Genomic DNA, 21,583 nt, shown 5'->3' on the forward strand with positions numbered 1-21,583 from the left:
AAAAAAAAAGAGGTGTGCCTACATAGTGTTGTGTGTTTATGTTGTGACATACCAATTACAAACAGCTATGAGAAGATATTTGCATATTTCTGAAGAAATGCTCTTTTTACTCTTTTACTTGTTTCAGTCATTTGACTGTGGCCATGCTGGAGCACTGCCTATAGTCGAGCAAATCAACCCCAGGACTTATTCTTTGCAAGCCTAGTACTTATTCTATCTGTCTCTTTTGTCAAACCACTAATTTATGGGGATGTAAACACACCAACATCGGTTGTCAAGCGATGTTGGGGGGACAGAAACACAAACAAACAAATGTAAAAAAGAAATGTAAATCAGAAAGAGAAATTAATAAAGGCAGCAATAATAATAATAATAATAATAATAATCCTGTTTACTAAAGGCACAAAGCCTGAAATTTGTGGGTAGGGGACTCACCCCAGTGTTTCACTGGTGCTTAATTTATCGACCTCAAAAGGCTGAAAGGAAAGGTCAACTTTGGTGGAATTTGAACTCAGAATGTAGCAACTGACAAAATACCACTAAGCATTTCACCCAGTGTGCTAACAATTCTGCTATTTCACCACCATAACAATAATAATAATAACAATAACAATAATAATCTTTTCTACTGGAGGCACAAAGCCTCAAATCTGTGGGGAGGGGACTAGTCGGATACACTGACACCAGTGTTTCACAGGTACTTAATTTATTGACCGTGAAAGGATTGAAAGGTAAAGTCAACCACGGCAGAATTTGAACTCAAAATGTAAGGGAGGATGAAATGCTGTTAAGCATTTTGCCCAGTGTGCTAACAATTCTGCCAGCTCGCTGCCTTAAATAATAATAATAATAATAATAATAATCCCTGCAAGAAGTGCAAAAGATTGTCTTAACTGGTACATCACACGTATTGAGAAGAGCATTGTCGATGTGAGAATTATTACTACCCATGTATTTTAATTTAACTTTATTTCTATCAAAAAAAAAAAAAAATGAACAAACTAGTGAGTTTAGTTTAATGGCCTACCAATGTATACTATGAGTTTCTTTGCCCTAGGAGTCGGGAAGACACTCGGCAAGAAATGGAAGCAAATTTGAAAGAAGAAAAAAAATAATAATAATAATTAATGAGAATTATAATAAATATAATTATATCAAAGAAAATTTTTTATTAATGAACAAGTAGCCCATGTTAGGTGTGTATTATGTATGTATGTGTGTGTGTGAGTAAGCATCATGCAGGATTGTGTGTGTGTACACACATACACAAGTTATAGTAAGATATGCAAGGCAAACGACACTTAATGACTTAATGATCGTTTGATTGTTGCAGCTGCTGTACAAGTAGCAACAATTCCTCAACAGCACAGGACCATACTTATTGTGAAGCTGTCTGATGCTGCTGCACTGCAGTGAAATAAGCAAACAAACAAATAAATGAACACACACACACACACATAGATAATACATACTCACACATACTTGTAAATATGAACACAAACACATAAATAAATTTCTTAAGCACAGGTGAGTGGAAAGCAGGACATTAAAGTAGATAGTAATAGAAGCAAGCACACACACACACACACACACACACACACACACACACACACATTAGATGACGCTGAAAGAAGTAGAGAATACCTGATTGTTTAAGAAACTACATTCAGATTCTCAAGGGCTCCGAAAGTGATCCATTACACCTTATACCCAAACAGTATATATAATATTTAAGAAGTAACACTTCTGAGATGATTTAGCAATTTAAACCCTATAAATTTGGCTAATGGGACCAACCACAAACTCCACAAAAATACCGGATTTATGTAGTTATTTTACATTTTTTTAATTACTCGTTTATAGCCATTGGAAGTTATTTTCCCATTAATAACAAGCTAATATATAAAGGGTTTAAGGTAGCAACCTGGCAGAATTGTTAGCATGCTGGGCAAAATGCTTAGTAGCATTTCATGTCTTTACATTCTGAGTTCAAATTCTACTGAGGTCGACTCCGCCTTTTATCTTTTCAAGGTTGATAAAATAAATACCAGTTGAGCACTGGGGTTGATGTAATTAACTTACGCCTTCCCTTAAATTGCTGGCCTTGTGCCAAAATTTGAAACCAACAAATAAATGGTTTATAAATAATGAACACTGTTTAACATCCTGTCCCTTGCTGGCATGGACTGGATAGTTTGACAGGATACGATGGGTCCTAGGACTGCATCGTGCTCCACTGTCTGCTTTGGTATGGTTTCTACAGCTAGATGCATTTCCTAATGTTTATGTGTTTTTAAAATGAGAAAGAAATTTAGCAAAAATTTGCAATCAACAAACAATCAATAAATAAATCATTATGTGTCTCAGTTAAACATAAGAAAAAGAGCATCTTTAAATAAAGAGAAATGAAAAGGGAAAAATGGGGTACTTCACAGATATGCTGAAGAAAACAGAAGCAAAAAAAAAAAAAATTAAATTTGAATTTCAGGCAAGAATTGGAAGTTTTGAATAATGTTATTTAAAATACTAATAACAAGTTACATGTATAATAATACATTAAACTGACCCAATATATTATTAGGCTAGGCTCACAAAATCAATTTTACATACACCACCGTGTGTGTGTGTGCAGGGATATGAATATATATAATCTCCAACTCCAGATGAAATGATCCCAAGAATAAAGAAATCTCCAAAATTGACATACCATGAAAAGAGTCTAAATGTGTAGGGAGATGTGAACAACTGAGGACATATCTTTCTGTCTCAATAAGCATCATCACCAAAGCAGATGCAACATATAAACACACACGCAGGAGTGGCTGTGTGGTAATTAGCTTGCTAACCAACCACATGGTTCCGGGTTCAGTCCCACTGCGTGGCATCTTGGGCAAGTGTCTTCTGCTATAGCCCCGGGCCGACCAATGCCTTGTGAGTGGATTTGGTAGACGGAAACTGAAAGAAGCCTGTCGTATATATCTATATATATATGTATGTGTATGTATGTGTTTGTGTGTCTGTCTTTGTCCCCCTAGCATTGCTTGACAACCGATGCTGGTGTGTTTACGTCCCCGTCACTTAGCGGTTCGGCAAAAGAGACCGATAGAATAAGTACTGGGCTTACAAAGAATAAGTCCCGGGGTCGATTTGCTCGACTAAAGGCGGTGCTCCAGCATGGCCGCAGTCAAATGACTGAAACAAGTAAAAGAGTAAAAGAGTATATATGTACACATACAAACACATCATCCCTCCTATATATACACATACAAACACAGACATATTCAGGGTTTGAACGGAATAATGTAAACACTGCTTACTATTAACTATATTTTTTTTTATTGAAAATTCAAAACTGTTCGAGTCTTTATATGCATGTGTTCATATGCATCATTTGTGCCTTCTACTTCTTAATATAGACCTCTGTTTTTCTTTTTTGTTTTTCTTGTTGATATTTATATCTAATTAAATTAAAATGTGTAACTTATCTGATTTCCAAATGAGACAAATTGTTAGAGTACAGATAGCTCGAGGTTTAGTTACTAAAACTGCTGAATTGTTCGAGGTTATGGGAGGGACATTCTCTAAAATCTTGTTGGCATTCCATATCCAATGTCAGCTCTGGCAAACATATTCTGGACAGAAGGCAAAGTTCCACAGAAAGGGACCACAAAATAGTGAAACATATTGTGTCTAAAGACCATGGAACAACACCAGCAAAAGTGACACCAGAGTGAAACCACCACTTTGCCAACCCTGAGTCAACCACTAAAACCATATGTCATGATCTCCATAAAGCTGAATACCACGAAGGGGCTGCAATTGCTAAACCTGTCCTCCATCAACATTGGTAAGAGGGGAAAACCAAGTCCAGACTATCAGAAGTGGTCAGTGGCTTAAAGAAACAATGTCATCTCTCTCATAAATCATTATTTATTTATTTACCCCAATTTGGGACAAGTTCATGTCTGGAGACATCACAAAGAAGCCTTTGACCCTGGTTGCTTGGCCCCTACCATGAAGTAGGTGGCTCTGCAGTTATGGAGATGGCTCGGTGGTTATTTGGACAGCCATATCAGGGTGTTCTATTGGCCCTTTTGTTGTTCTGCATAAGAGTTAAAGCCAAGGATTAACAGAGAATTTTGGCTGATCGTGTCCATTCTATGGTACAGACATTGTTCCATGATGGTAGCACAGTCTTTTAGAATGATAATATACCAATTCACATAGTTAATTTTATTCAAAATTGGTACAAAGAACACAAAAATGAAGTAGACCACTTAGATTGGCTTCTTCCAGTTACTGGGTTTCAATATAATCAAACATTTATTGTGAATTTAGGAGCAACAAGTGGCAAGCTACTTCCTTCTGTCATCTTTGCTAAAAGACCTGAAGCAGGTTTTACTTGAAGTATGGCTTAAAATTCTGCTAACAACCACTCAGAACCTATACTAGTCAATTCCTCAATGCATTAAAGCTGTGATTGACACCAAAGGTGGACCAACACCATATTAACCCTTTAGCATTCAGATTTTTGTCAAATGTATCGCTTATTTATTCACACAATATCGTGTAGCTTTAAGATTTCAATAGTATGTTTGTATATTTTTAGGATGACATTCTAGGGTAGGTGTGAGAGGCTGGATCTGGCCCATCTCATCTGTTTGGGCCAGATATGGCTGGTTTAAATGCTAAAGGGATAAATAATGTAACTTCCATATAGCAAGGTATTTCCAATATTTCATTCAACCCCTGTATATGCATATATATCTACATATGGGTATATATATACATACATACACACACATACATACATATATATATACACACACACAAACTCATTACATAAGTATGTATGTATAAGATTATATATATATATATATATATATGAATTACATACACAAACATCATAATCATCATCATCATCATCATTATTTAATATCTGTTTTTCATGTTGGCATGGATTTGACTGTTTGACATGATCCCACAAGTCAGAGGAATGTGTCAAGCACCAACATCTAATTTGGTATGGTTTCTATGGCTGGAATGCCCTTCGTAATGCCAGTGACTTCACTAAGTGCACTGGGCGCATTTTTTGTAACAGTGACACCAGTGAAGTCATCGACTAACTTGCAAAACGAAGAAAAAGATGAAACCCCAGGTAGAGGTGGCTTTAAGAAAAGTATTGGGATTAAAATATGATACAAGAACAGGCACAAGTGCCTTGCTTTTGAAGAGATACACAGCTTCCTCACATTATAATAGGAGTGGGTGGGAGTAGATGGAAAGAAGCTAAAGACATTGGTGGTAAGGTGTCAGTGCATACTCTCAAAATATAAGAAGGTCAGTATAAAAGAGAATAGGGACTGAGGATGAGGAAATACAGATGGATAATGTCATAAGAGAGTGACAATATATATATATATATATATATATATATATATATATGAATTACATACACAAACATCATAATCATCATCATCATTATTTAATATCTGTTTTTCATGTTGGCATGGATTTGACTGTTTGACATGATCCCACAAGTCAGAGGAATGTGTCAAGCACCAACATCTAATTTGGTATGGTTTCTATGGCTGGAATGCCCTTCGTAATGCCAGTGACTTCACTAAGTGCACTGGGCGCATTTTTTGTAACAGTGACACCAGTGAAGTCATCGACTAACTTGCAAAACGAAGAAAAAGATGAAACCCCAGGTAGAGGTGGCTTTAAGAAAAGTATTGGGATTAAAATATGATACAAGAACAGGCACAAGTGCCTTGCTTTTGAAGAGATACACAGCTTCCTCACATTATAATAGGAGTGGGTGGGAGTAGATGGAAAGAAGCTAAAGACATTGGTGGTAAGGTGTCAGTGCATACTCTCAAAATATAAGAAGGTCAGTATAAAAGAGAATAGGGACTGAGGATGAGGAAATACAGATGGATAATGTCATAAGAGAGTGACAATATATATATATATATATATATATATATAGGGAGAGTTTACGAAAAAAACAAAAGACGAAGACAGGTGGTGTACAAAACAAACAGATGTATTAGTATAACGCTCAGGAACAGAAAAAGTCTTTTACATTTCGAGCCTACGCTCTTCTACAGAAAGGGACAAAGAAAAAACAAGGAGAGAAAAAAATGTGTGTAGTGGCTAATGATTTATCATGGTGACTGCCAGACAGAAGGGTCATATATTATATTATATTACATTATATATATAGTGAAAGTGCACCTGGTGGTTAGGCTGTTGCACTCATGATCACTAGATCATGAATTGATTCCCTGATGGTGCATTGTGTTCTTCAGCAAAACACTTCATTTCACATTGCTCCAGTTCACTTTTGATCATGAAGGAATGTTGGCCTGCTTACCTAGCCAGCAGGGTGGCATCATTTGAAGGCTAAAACTATGCAAAAGTACATTGTGACCAGCAATGCGTAACAACATCTGATAGCCTGGTCAGTCATGCGATATATATGTATACACACACACACACACACACACATATGTATGTATATATATGACCAAAGTATTGATAAGTAAGAAAACAGACAAATCACAGATCCTTCAGGGAGATGGCACTGCTTGATATATAGAAATGATGTAGCCAGTGCAAGCTATGGACACATAAGAGGTACAGCAGTATCACTGGAAGACTAACAGAAAATAGTCTTTACATGTGACAGATGTGCAGGTACATTAAATACCAGGAATGTACAAAAAATAGACTACCTCAAATGTCAGGGGAGATCCTTAGAAGTAGTAAACAGTTTCCATAACTTAGGGAACCAAGTTAGTAGTGGAGGGTGGTTGTTCCAAAAGCATAGCTGCTAGAATAAGTATAGGATGGGTGAAGTTCAGAGAGCTACTACTTCTGTTAGTAATGAAGAGCTTCTCCCTCAGAATGAAAGGCAGGTTGTATGATGTTTGTATATGAACAGCTGTGCTACAAGGCAGTGAGACAAGGGCTGTGACTACTGAGGATTTGCGAAGGAAATGAAGCCAGTATGCTCCACTGGATGGGCAATGTCAGTGTGCATATACAACAGAATGTAAGTGATTTGATAGAAAAATTTGGTATGCAGCATCAGATGTAGTATGCAAGAGAGAAGACTGCACTGGTATAGCCATGAAATGCATATGAATGAAGACAGTTGCATCAAGTGGTGCCTCTAACTGTAGAGGGAACATGTGGAAGGAGTAGACCCAGGAAGACATGGGATGAAGTGGTGAGAAAGGATCCACAGATGGGCCTCACAGAGGAGATGACAGGAGATCAAGACTCCTGGCGTTTTGTCTTTTGAAAAGACATCAAGCTAAGTAAAAGCATGATTGTCCTTGTATACAGGCTGTCCCCTGCATCCATCTCCAGCTGAGCATTTCTAACCTTGCAGACTCATGGGTGCTGATGCCACATAAAAAGTACCCATACTGGTGCAGCATAAATGCACCCGTACTGGTGCTGCATCAAAGCAGCCAGTAGACTCTGTAAAGTGGATAGCTTTACAAAGGGCCTCAGCTGTAGAAACCATGCCAAAACAGAGCCTGGGCAGCTCTTCAGCTGGCCAACTCCTGTCAAACCGTCCAGCTCATGCCAGTATGGAAAATGGATGTCTGTTGCTATGTATATGTATTATATATATATATATATATATATATACATACATATATATGTTCTTCCTTAGTTCCTTTGTCTCCATATGGAGTAGAGGACAGGGAAAAGAAATTTCCACCTGTCTCAATATTTGGCAACAGATTGCAGTTTTCCCATGTATAGCAAGAGCTTCAGTCTCTGTGGTCCTACTCCATGTTGTTTTCAGAATTCCATGCCTCCATCTCCCTTAGGGATGCTCATTGAAAGGCTTTGCCTTATAATGCTGGAAACTGGTCTCTGTAGAATGTGAGCCAGTTCCCGATTTCCCTCCTCTTGATCTTGGTCTTGATAGGTTGTTGGTTCATTTGCTCTGAGAATAGCATCGTGAGCCTGTCTTAACTCCTCATCCAAAAGACATTCATTCACAAATGCTTGTAGTTTGTTGGAGAACTTTGTGATTCACCAGATTTCACATACATACAACAGAAATATCTTCATATTCATGTTAAAAATCCTGTGTTTTGTTTGTGATCTCCAATCACCAAATGGGTCTGAGCATTTTGAAGGCAGCTGGCAGAAAAGTTCAGGGCACAAAAATATATATGAATTCTTTTGTCAACAATAAGTAGACACACACATATGTATACATTTATATGTTAATTGTATGTTTATATCATGGAAGGTGAATGTAAAAAGATGATGTAAATCCTTCTGAATGAATTAGGTAGGCAGAAATTCTGTTGTGTGTATATGCATGCGTGAGAGTGCTTATGACTCCCGTGATAGATAGGAAGGAAAAAATACAACTATAAAAGCAATGTGTTTGGGGACGGTCAAAGGTAGTGCATAGCTGCTGATGAATGATTCCGAAATGAGTTGAAATATACATACAGGTATTCCCCACTTTTCAGTCTGCACGTATTGAACAAAAGAACTGTTTACAATCATAACACATAGTGTTGGCTAAAAACCCATAGATATGTTCTATAGTACATCATACATAAATATATATCTATAGATGTATGATATACTTCTATCTGTAGTTTTTGGTCAAAATTTCTAAACATGAGTGCTACAATTGATCAATCAGCTAAGCAACCAGGATCATTGAATTAGCATGTAAATGGCTGAGTACCCTTAATGTCATTGCCAGTTGGAATCAGCATCACACAATGTGACAAGTTTGGACTTTCAATTACAAGTACAATCTATCTGATAGGTTTCTACAAGGTTTCTATCCACCCAAAAGAAACCAACAGAATAAGTACTAGGTTAAAAAAAAAAGGTAAGTCCTGCGGTCAATTCATTTGACTAAAAAGCCCTTCAAAATGGTCCCAAAGCAATGACTGAAACAAGTGAAAAACAAAAGATAAAAGAAAACTAAAAATTAAAATGGAAAAAAGCAAAACAAATGAATTTATCTGACAATCCAATATATAAGATAACGATGATGATGGTGTAAGAACAATCTCAAAAGATTGTAGATATGAAAGAAAGGAGATAATGATTTCAAAAGGTAACAAAACCAAAAGGCTTAACCAGGCTAAAGTGATCAACAACTCAGAAGATTAGTTTTGGTTGTTAATAATATGGTCTAATGAAGGCAGTTCCTGCAAATTTTCCAATTAAAAGGTAGATATATGTGGAGTGCAGCAAAATTGAAATCCAGAAGTCTGTTTGCAAGAAACAGTTAATTATGGTGGGGGAGTTTTCGTTAGGGCATGTGGGCCAATTTGAGTGACAAGGAGAACAAGGCTATGGCTCATTTTATTGCAGAGTTTGTGACCCACCCCTTGCCATTCATACATAGTATTAAAAGCATGAAAAAGAGATCACAGAACTGGATCTCTGAAATGGGTTTCTCAAAGCTTCAATCTTAATCCAACAGAGCACATGTGAGAGCATCTTGACAAAAGGTTGCGAGAAAAATCATAAAAAATTGCATCAGAGTTGAAAGAAACACTAAGTGAATAGACATAGATCAATCTATCATTGATAATTTAAATCCAGGCTTAATAGGAAAAGACCATGTAAGGTAACAGACATTGTACAAAATTTCATTCATACACACACATAGACTCATTTACTTATGTATAATATATATATATATATATATATATTTCCTGTAGCAGGTTTGATAAATTTCTACCATGGGCCTTCAGATGACAAATTAACCCTAAGCGCCTGTTAAAAAAATATATAGCACATCATCTGAACAAGAATGCTACCAATAGCAGCTCTACCTTTATGCATTTATCCAAAATGAACTTTCAATCCAGTAATTGATGAGTGCTCATTTAGACATAACAGATAGCAGTGCTCTTTTGATGCCATCAGAGCTGTTTGCATTATAAGCATCCCATGTCATTTTCCTGATATGTAACCTTTCGTGGATGAGAAGTTTGGCTCTTGAAAGTGTAATGTGACCATAGCCTATACAGTTGAGATTATATCTGAGTCCTCATTTCAGTTGGTAGGGAATTCCTCCTTGATCCAGATTGAAAAGATCAATTGGAGCAGCTGCACTGTGGCCTTAGGGTTGAAAGGTTCTTTAGAAATATCTGGTTCTGATATTCAATTGTTCTTGAGAGGCATTTTGCTTTTCAGATTTCTGCCTGGTTTGGTGGCTTGCGCTGGTCAAATTGAGCAGTTCTTTGAAGAATTCTGCCCATTTGTTCAGCTGCAGGTCCACATCAGCAATGACATTAACCTCTCTGTCACAAAAAGGGCAGTTGTTTCTCTGGATTTTACCATTCATCTTCCTCATGGTGTAATAAAACCACATGCCATGGCCACTTTGCCTACCAGGTCACCAATGTACCTGTATTTTTCTACTCAGATACTGTCCTTGACTTCTTTGGAGTATGCTTCTTGGATAGTAGTTTTGACACGTCTTATTTGCCTTGTATTGACCATGGCTTTTTTCCAGGTTTCTGGTCCCAATCTTTCTCAGTTTTTGTGCATATATACATTTCTTGTGCTGTTGCTTCATATTTTCAATCACCTCATTATATGCAGTGTTCACAATTTCCTTGAAGCTTCTTCAGAGTGCAATCTTCCATGTCATTAGTCTATTTGGCTGAGCTTACTTTTTAAAAATATTGTGCAAAAGAACATATGATAGGTACCTTATCTGCAGCAGATACAGAATCAATGTCATGCTCATCAATACACAAAGCTGTCACACAAATGACAACCCCAGAATGGCTACCACTTATCATTTTCCCAAATTACAGCTGAATAGTAGAATTCTATTACAAATCAGTAACAGATGTAAGATCTCATATAAGTGAGATCTTGCTGCATGTAATCAAACGATATACTTAGCAACCACAGAAACACATCTAATTAGTAAACATAGCAGACACAGAGATGCACATACCGAAGCATGTTATATTCTGTATTGAAAGGAAAGGAAAATAATCATGGCAGAGTTACCATGTACTGCTGTGAAGCTGTCAACCTCCTAGTGTTGCTGGCACATACAAACTAAAAAACTCAATTTGTCTTACACCAATAGTATATATTAAGCAATTCAATGTAATTATATATACAATATACTGTTTATTGGCTACTTCTAATCATGTTGGTAAATTTGAACATAGCCTGAGAAAGACAGAAGGTTTAATAACCAGACAATTACCAATATATTATCATCTTAATACCCACTTTTTCATGCCTGAATGGATCAGATGGAATTTTGTAGAGGTGGATTTTCTATGGCTGGATGCCCTTCCTGTTACCAACCCTCACCTGTTTCCAAATAAGGTAATACTACCCCATAACCAGACATGTTTTTTATGGAAAATTGAGAATGAAGGACACTACTTGTAAATGACATTCGTTTATAATTATCATACAATGAAGATGGTAACACACACAGGCACTCATACAATGGGCTTCTTTCAGTTTCCACCTGCCAAATCCACTAGCAAGGCTTTGGCCAGCCTGAAGCTATAACAGAAGATACTTGCCCAAGGAATTGAACCAAGAATCATGAGGTTGGGAAACAAACTTCTTACCACACTGCCACATCTGTGCCTACAATATACCTGTCTCTTAACTTCCCCACTGCCAAATGGATTGTAGACCACACTCTCTTTGGAATGTCGCTACATGAACAAAGGTAAGTAGAAATATCTATTTGAATTTTCTATCATACTGTTTATAGAACAATGTATATGCCACTCAACCAGGGGCAAAAACATTTTAGATCTTTACTTCACAAATAACAAACATGGCATTCATCCATAAAATGAAAGTGAGCCGATGATTTTCTCAGATCAACTTCAATCTATTGCCCAAACCATAGATATGTACCCAACAAGACATGTATGATCTTGCCTTAACATTCATAAGGTTTGTTAAAAATCAATCCAAAAAGACAACTTCGAATAGAATTCACCTGGAAGTCTCTCTATGCAAAATGACATTAAAACAAAATTTATGTCAATAATGCAAATCATAATGTATCATTTGTTCCTAAGTGAAGGGCCAATATACACAAAAATATCCCAAATGTAGAAAAGTCCATTGGATATGAACATCTCAAATCACTTAAATGAACAAAATGAAGATAGTAAGGAGCCCAATTTAAAATGAACACTCTCAGATCAAAAACAAATATGGGCTCCCTTGTGAAAACAAAGGGACACAAAGAAAAACTAGAGCTAAGGAAAATATAAAAATTAACCCAAAGGCTTTCTATAATTTTACAGAAGAGACAACCTGAGTGTTACAAAATAGGGACATTGAGAGAAATAGCTCAACTGCAGACTCATATACACATATACCAGGTAAACATGAATATATAAATATATATATGTATATATCTATGTATATATACATATACTGTATCTATCTACACACACACACACATATGTATATACACACATATATATATATATATGTATACGTTTTTTTTTTTACTTGTTTCAGTCATTTTGACTGTAGCCATGCTGTAGCACCACCTTTAATCGAGCAAATCGACCCCGGGACTTTGTAAGCCCAGTACTTATTCTATCGGTCTCTTTTGCTGAACCGCTAAGTGACGTGGACATAACCACACCAGCATCGGTTGTCAAGCAATGCTAGGGGAACAAACACAGAAACATACACGCACATACATATATATACACATATACGATGGGCTTCTTTCAGTTTCCGTCTACCAAATCCACTCACAAGGCTTTGGTCGGCCCAAGGCTATAGTAGAAGACACTTCAGTGGGACTGAACCGGAACCATGTGGTTGGTAAGCAAGCTACTTACCACACAGCCACTCCTGTGCCTATATATGTGTTTAATCTTTATAAATATTTATAAATGTATATATGTTTATTTGGTAAAGAAATATAGAGGTAGGATGTTAATATAAAAACAAATACATTACAGGTGATAATAGATAAATATGCTTGTAATAAAAAGACGTGTGTACGTAAAATGGAACTATTATTGGTATAATTGTTATAAATAATGTGTAGGGAAACAATGAGTAGGAGTATTAGTGCACTGCCTGTCATTTCCATTATGGAATTCAAAGAACAAGAAGTGTATATTGGCCCTTCACTTTGGGTTTCTGGCCTCTTTTTTGTATCTCTCTCTCACTCTCTTTCTCTGGGTAACAATGTACCTCCTCCTCTATAGCAAGACACCTATTTCTGCCTCTCTATTTCTCTGTCACATTCTAACATTTCATCATCTGATATTGGACCACCTCCTCTAATGTCCCCTCTGTTGTGGCAAGACACCTGCTTCTGTTTCACTGTCTCTTTGTCACACTCTAGCCTTTTGCGCTCTGACATGTGTTCCCCTCCTCAAATGCTTCTCTCATAATTCCTTGTTTTGTGAGTTACTTGGTTACCCTGTCAGTGCTGGTGCCATGTTAAAAGCATCCAGTCCACACTGTAATGTGGTTGACATTTGGAAGGGCATCCAGCTGTAAAAATCATGCCAAAACTAACCTCGCCTGTGCTAGTGCCACATAAAAAGCACTGAGTCCACTCCGTGGAGTTGTTGGTGTTAGGAAGGGCATCCAGCCATAAAATCCCTGCCAAAACAGACACAATGGTTTAGGGTAGGTTTTTTTCTACCTGGCTGGCTCCAGTCAACCGTCCTACCCATGCATGCATGGAAGATGGACGTTAAACGATGATTTTATATATATATATATATATATATATACACACACAAATACATATACAATACATACACACACAATGTTTGTATATAGATATGCAATGCCCCAGCAAGGTCGCTGTCTAATGACTGAAACAAGATATATATATATATATATACATTCATATATTTTTATAAAGACTAGACACATATATGCATACACACACATATATATATATGTATATGTGTATATACATGTGTGTGCGTGAGTATATATATATATCTATGTGCGTGTGTGTAGATACAATTTATGCATATATTATATACATAGGTAAGTACATCTAAATACATGTTTAGATATATAAATACACACGCATATATATGTACATATATTCATAAACACTTGTGTATGTGTGTATTCACATACATATGTCTTTATAAACATAAACATTGGGTCACTCATGTTTGACACTCGTAACGTAGTCTAGTACAACCTGTTGCATGGTCAGGTCAACGGCGATCAAGTTGGCTCCCCTCATCAGGTTTTGCTTGGTAAGTACAGTTGCTAGAAACCCAACAAGATAAAAAAATAATATCTATCAAAAAATCAGATGAAGCCATGATTTGTGCAGGCGCACACACACACGTACATATATAGAAATGCTTATAAAAATACACACACATTTACATGTGTATATCTGTAAATGTGTGTGTGTGGATAGATAGATAGATAGATAGATAGATAGATGGATACATACATACATTTACAGATAAATGTATCACTCTTTCTTTCATAAATATATATATATATATATATATAAATACATATACATAGATGTATACATATATATATATATATATATATATATATACATAAATGTATAATATATACATATATACATATATATATATATATATATATACATAAATGTATACATATATACATAAATGTATACATATATACATATATATATATAAATATATATACATAAATGTATACACATATACATATATATATAAATATATATACATATATGTACATATATGCACACACACACAAATACGTACATATACACACATAGAATATACAGTTAAGTACATATACGCACATACTTATATATGTATGTATATATATACACGCACGCACACACACACACACATATATATATATATACACATTTATTAAATGTGTTTGTGTTCGTGTTTTTTTTGTTTGTATGTGTGCGTTGGTATGTAGGTGCTGATGCATATATCTATATACCTGATAACAAAACTGATGCTGCCCGGTTCTCCTGCTTCGAGAACCTGTACCAAACCATCACGGTCCTTGAAAATGTCACTGAGTCGTCTGTCGTTGAAGATATCTGCCATTTGGTAGGCCAACAAAGGAGAGGCGATGTCTTCGACGGCCTCTCCTCTACCGAACAGCTCGAGCGATTTTTGATCATCAGACATGCAACTGACTCCAAGTTCCATAATAATAAAAATAATAACAGCAGCATCAATAATAATAGCAATAGCAGAATAAATTTGGCATAACATTTCAGCAGAATAGCCCAAACCGAGAATCTCATTGGTCTATTGTAATAATGCGATTCTACGCGCTGCTAGTTCAAAACACCAGAATAAAAAATAATATTCCCTCAAAATATTTATATAATTACAACAAAACCGTAATGAAAGCAAAAATAATAATTATGGGTGAATAAATAAATAAATAGGAATCTGCGAATATTAAATAGCAGCACTACCTGAGCGACTGAATGCAATGTTATCTTGTGATGTTACTTATCGTCAGATGGCCTGTCCTATGTTAAACATACTAACGCAATGTTATAAGATTCTGGGTGCATATCCTCGCTTAACGAAGTCGAACAGCCTTCTTTACCACATTATTTAATTACCATAGTGTAGAATCTACAGTTGCAGGCTGCTATCAAATATGCTCTCTATCCTCACGCGATCGATCGATAAAATGCGTACCAGTAATACACTAGGTTCAATTCAATTTCTATAGCCCTCGTCTTTGCTCCCCTACACTCACCACCACCACCACCATCCATAGAGGAATTGTTTTTGCATAATAGCAATCAATATCAGCTAATATATATATATATAAATACGTCGCTGCTAACGAGATAGTCGTTTATTATTCAGACGAAGACTGATAGCGTATTATGTACCAGTGATTAGATTGTGTATCCTTACTGCTCATTAAGATTCTTGTATATAATGGAAACAGCTTTTTTTTTTTTTTAATTCTGAAATGATACTAACGATAAGCTAATACGAATAAGTGTGTGTGTATATATATATGTACACTCAAACACACACATGCACGCACATACTCGCATACACATACATATGTGTGTTTGGTGTCCACTTAAGATGTCAAGCGGTTGTTTCTGCGGTATTCGAGAAACGGAAGGGAAACTTTAAAACGAGACAACGAAGAACGGTGGACGGATTAAATTACAATTTTTAGTACTATTTTTGTACTTGAATTAATACAATTCTTCTATTCACAAAATATTAACTTATTTTCCGCATTGGCAAGCAACTCCCTTCACACTGTACATTCACCATGACATTGCCAACCGAAGGGAGGGCTCCTGACGTAGTTTGCTCGACTGGTAGAATGGTGTAGAAATAGCAGCCACACCCTAACATCTCCAAAAAACAAAAAAGAAAGGATACATTGGACAATGACGTCCTTAGATATACAGAAAAATGAGTTGGTCTTAACTAGAACCCATCGGATCATAGGTTTGCTCCATCAGAGTTGACCAGTGGCTAAAAGAACTAACGGAAATCTGCTAGAAATAGCAGCCAAATCTCTCAAATTAGACCCCACAGTCTTAGAAAAAGACACATTGAATAATGTATTCCTGCGTGTACTATGCCTCCTAAAAAGCGGGACTGGCCACTACGAGAATGATTTTATCTTAGGTTGTTTAACCCCCAGCTTCGCTATGATCAAGCAAGAGATAACCAGAATCATTCCAGCCTATCATCATCTCGTCTTTTTTTGTATATACAGGGTTACACTGTCCAATATATCCATCCTCTTTTAAGAGATTAGGCTGCTGTTTCTAACAGGTTGAACGAACAATAACATACAAGTGGAATTTGTATTTAAAAACAAATAATAATAATAATAATAAAAACTGAGCAGAAACCCATCGGCTCGTCGAACTAACAGCTACATGGTTCGATATCAGTATAGAAGAGTTCCATCGTTGGCTCATAATTAATCAGATGTCTATTTGATCAGTGCCACCTAGGGCTAAACATCAACAACCTTGACATTGCGGTGTTTTTTATCGTTATTTTTAACACAGTATATCAAATGAAACTGCTCCGTCATTGAAAAATTACGAATATTTGAATTGTTTAAAATAATATATATTAATTTGTGAGCGAACACGCTTCTAGTCAGAAAGATTCAAGCAATCAAACTTTGAACCAAACCCAAAAATATTTTCTGAAAATTGTTAGGTCAAGTGACAGAATATATATATATATATATATATATATATATATATATATACATACGTGTATATATGAATGCACATAGACATAAACTTACACTCACATATGGGCAGAAGTAAAGAATACGCACACCCCCCGTTTTCGGCGTCACTCTAACCCTAAATGCCCAAAACGGGTGGTGTGCGTATTCTTTACCTTCGCCTACATATGAATACACACACACACACAAATATATGTATATTAATATCTATAAATATACATATACGTATATTATTAGTAATGACTAGCAGTATCGCCCGGCGTTGCTCGGGTTTGTAAGGGAAATAACTATATAAGCATTTTTAGAGAGTTACTTCCCTTATATAATAGCGAAAAATGCATTAAAATGGAAAAAAATGATGGTAAATTTTTTTTTAAATCGTAGACTCATCGTAGACGCGCGCTAATACCCAGAAGGGCTCGATATGAATCACGACTATAAGATACCCGGTTTTGGTTAAACTGCACCGCAAAATGTGGGAGTAGTTAGGAATCTAAATCGTAGGAGACAGACACACAACTTCTCTTTTATATATAAAGATTACTCCGTCGCCCTCCTATAATAGAACAGATAAGGCAGTTTTCCATCGCCTGGTGGCTGTGGCGAAAGAGGTTGTCTGGTGGACGAGGCTAAAAGGCACGAAGGCAGAGACATTCCTCTCGTTGAATCCTCATCGACTTTTTCAAGTTTCACTAGAAAAGGAACGTGACAATGGAGAGGGATGTACTGTCCTCCAGTGAATTTATTGAAAGGTGGGTGAAGGTTGCGAAAATAGCAGGAGTGGTTGGTACTGCTCTAAGGAGGTACTTGCCCTTTGTGTTCAAAGATGGCTTGGACAGTTGGGTTTCTCGATTATCCCTAGAGGTCCTCCTGTATCATCCTTCCCCTACCTTCTATCTTTTACGACATACATATATCCTTTACATGTTTCAGTCATCAGACTGCAGTCATGTTGGGAGAAAAGCCTTGAAGAATTTTAGTTCGAATGAATCAACTCCAGTATTTAATTTTGAAGCCTTGTATGTACTCTTTTGCTGAACCACTAAGTTACTGGGACATAAACACATCAACACCATTGTCAAGTGGTGGGGGACAAACACAAACTTCATCCAGTTTCCATCTACCAAATCCACTCACAAGGTTTTGGTTGGCCTGAGACAATAGAAGATACTCGCCAAAGGTGCCATGTAGTGGGACAGAACCCATAACCATGTGGTTGGGAAACAAGTTTCTTACCACACAGCCACACCAATATACATATATTTTTCTTTACTTGTTTCAGTCATTTGACTGCAGCCATGCTGGAGCACCGCCTTTAGTCGAGCAAATCGACCCTGGGACTTATTCTTTGTAAGCCCAGTACTTATTCTATCGGTCTCTTTTGCTGAAACGCTAAGTGACGGGGACGTAAACATACCAGCATTGGTTGTCAAGCAATGCTAGGGGGACAAACACAGACACACAAACACACATATATATATACGACAGGCTTCTTTCAGTTTCCGTCTACCAAATCCACTCACAAGGCATTGGTCGGCCCGGGGCTATAGCAGAAGACACTTGCCCAAGATGCTACGCAGTGGGACTGAACCTGGAACCATGTGGTTGGTTAGCAAGCTACTTACCACACAGCCACTCCTATATTTTTTTTTTACCATTTCATTATATGTAAACCTCCACACTTTATGTCCGTCTTTGTATTGTACCCCTCATTCTTCAACCTGGTGCCAAATAAAAAAAACTGATAGAATCATTAGCATACCAGGTAAAATGTTTAGTGGTATTTCGTCCATCTTGACATTCTGAGTTAAGATTCTGCTGAAGTTGATTTTGTCTTTCATCCTTTCGGTGTCAATAAGATAAGTACCAGTTGAATCCTGGGGTTGATTTAATCGACTTAATCCCTCCCCTGAAGTTGCTGGTCTTGGGCCAAAACTTGAAACCATTATTATTAAGGTGGCCTGCTTGTAGAATTGCTAGCATACCAGGTAAAATGCTTAGCAGCACTTCGTCTTTATGTTCTGAGTTCAAATTCTGCTGAGGTCAGCTTTGCCTTTTCATCCTTTCAGAGTTGATAAAGTAAGTACCAGCTGAGCACCAAGGTCCATGTAATCAACTAGCTCCCTCTCACAAAATTTTAGGCCATGTGCCAATAGTAGAAAGAATTATCAAATGGAAATTGTAGTTGTGATACCTGTGCCAGTGGCACGTAAAAAGCACCATCCAAACGTGGCCAATGCCAGCGCTGCCTTGACTGGCTTCTGTGCCGGTGGCACGTAAAAAGCACCAACCGATCGTGGCCGCTGCCAGCCTCCCCTGGCACCTGTGCCAGTGGCACGTAAAAAGCACCCACTACACTCACAGAGTGGCTGGCGTTAGGAAGGGCATCCAGCTGTAGGAACACTGCCAGATCAGATTGGAGCCTGGTGCAGCCACCTGGCTTCCCAGACCCCAGGCGAACCGTCCAACCCGTGCTAGCATGGAAAACGGACGTTAAATGATGATGATGATGATGATGAACATTGACAGAATTGATGTAAAGGTCAGGAGTTTCATACCTAGCACTTATCAAGTGTCATGCACATAACACTTGGCTATTGAATCACTTTTTAATTGATACTGATTAAAGATAATTCTTTCTACTATAGGCAAAAGGCATGAAAATTTTTTTTTGGGGGGGGGGAGGGGCATGTTGATTACATTAACCACAAAGCTCAACTGGTACTTATTTCATTGACTGGGAAAGGACACATGGCAAAGACCATCTCAGATGAATATGAAATCAGAACATAAAAATGGCAGACATGCGGCAAAGCATGCTAAGTGTTGTCTGCTGTATAAATAAATACCAAAGGATAAATTTATGGTGATTAAGAGCTCCATAACACGTTACACACCAAGGTACATAGAAGTTAATTCAAACAGGACTGACTTGCATGTTTATGCATAATCAGCTACAATAGTCTTTAAGAGCAACATATTTAGCAGAAAAGCATAAGTTTCACATACACTTCATATTTTCATTGTGCTCAAAAGTTGTTTCACTAAAATAAACACCATCAAATGTTACTAATAGAGAAAACATTAGAAAGGGGAAAAGGACCAAATAATGCTAAAATATAGGTATCAGCATATATATATATATATATATACTTTATTTAAAGCAGCAGAAAATTCAACAAAACCTAGCAAAAACTGTCCGACGAACGGCAACGGGAAACTCAGAGTAACAGGTTTTGTTGAATTTTCTGCTGCTTTAAATAAAGCATATTACTCTACCACTGGTATTTGAGTACTCTTTTTTCCACCTTGTTTCACATTTATGTGTTTACTCCGGTATATATATATATATAACTGTTCAGATGTTTTGCGCTCTTGTCCCATTTTGTATTTTATGCTAGCATGGAAAACGGACGTTAAACGATGATGATGATACATAAACTACAAAATGGGACAACAAAACATTTAGATAGATGATACAAAGAAAACAAGGACAGGTCATTCAAAGTTTTCTTTCCTCAGCCGAGTACCAGATTATCTTTGCAATTTCGGCTGATATATATATATATATATACCCATACATACATACACACTTATCCATATACAGTAATTCCTTGACTATCACAGGTGTTGCTTTCCAAAACAACCCTGCGATAGGTGAAAATCCTTGAAGTAGAAACAGTACTGTACTGTATACTTTTTTTTAATTATTTTTATAATTTGTACATATTTATTTTATTATAAATGCAAAACAATACTAGGGAGGGATCCATGTGAGCTTAAATAATAAACCATGATAGGTGAACCGCGATAGGGCGAGGAATTTTTGTATTTAGTTTTTTTTTTGTCCTTCCTCTTCTTTTTGGTGTTTTCTATGTCTCAATTAATTTAAACCAGTAACAGTTATCTGTTTAAAATAATGAGACATTCCTGGTGATTTGGGTAAACCGTTTTGAAAATTAATTTAATGCCTTTTCAATTATGTATCACAATTACAAAATTATACATTCGGTAGTATTTATCTTACTGGAATACATATATATATATATATATATATACACACATCCAAGTTTGCATGATTGTGTATAGAAGAATATATTAATCAATGAAATTCCAACTAAGTCTGGTTTCCATGTTTTATTATTTTCAATTTGTGAAAACAGCAAATAATAAACATGAAAACCATACTTAGTTGGAATTTCATTGACTAATTATATATATATATAAATATATATATATACACACCACACACACATACATATATCATCATCAGTTAACATCTGTTTACCATGCTGGTATGGGTTGGATGGTTTGTCAGGAGCTGGCAAGGCTG

General features: G+C 36.6%; 1 protein-coding gene across 3 annotated transcripts in view; it reads right to left on the reverse strand.

Moving 5' to 3' along the window:
- The window catches only part of LOC115219226 (exocyst complex component 6B), a 131,699-nt gene that overhangs the window by 105,894 nt on the left and 4,222 nt on the right, over positions 1–21,583 (reverse strand). The window contains exon 1 of one of the 3 annotated variants that reach the window (XM_036508990.1): positions 15,470–15,727. The exons of 1 other annotated variant lie outside the window; for it this stretch is intronic. Coding sequence is in view for 1 of the 2 variants with exons in the window: in XM_029789362.2 (XP_029645222.2) it covers positions 14,980–15,194 (215 nt within the window). In the remaining variant the exon portion in view is untranslated. Of the gene's footprint in view, positions 1–14,979; positions 15,210–15,469; positions 15,728–21,583 lie in introns of those variants that run through there. One more of the 3 variants, XM_029789362.2, reaches the window with a different exon arrangement.

Source organism: Octopus sinensis, linkage group LG14 (assembly GCF_006345805.1).
Source record: "Octopus sinensis linkage group LG14, ASM634580v1, whole genome shotgun sequence".
NCBI classification, from domain to species: domain Eukaryota; kingdom Metazoa; phylum Mollusca; class Cephalopoda; order Octopoda; family Octopodidae; genus Octopus; species Octopus sinensis.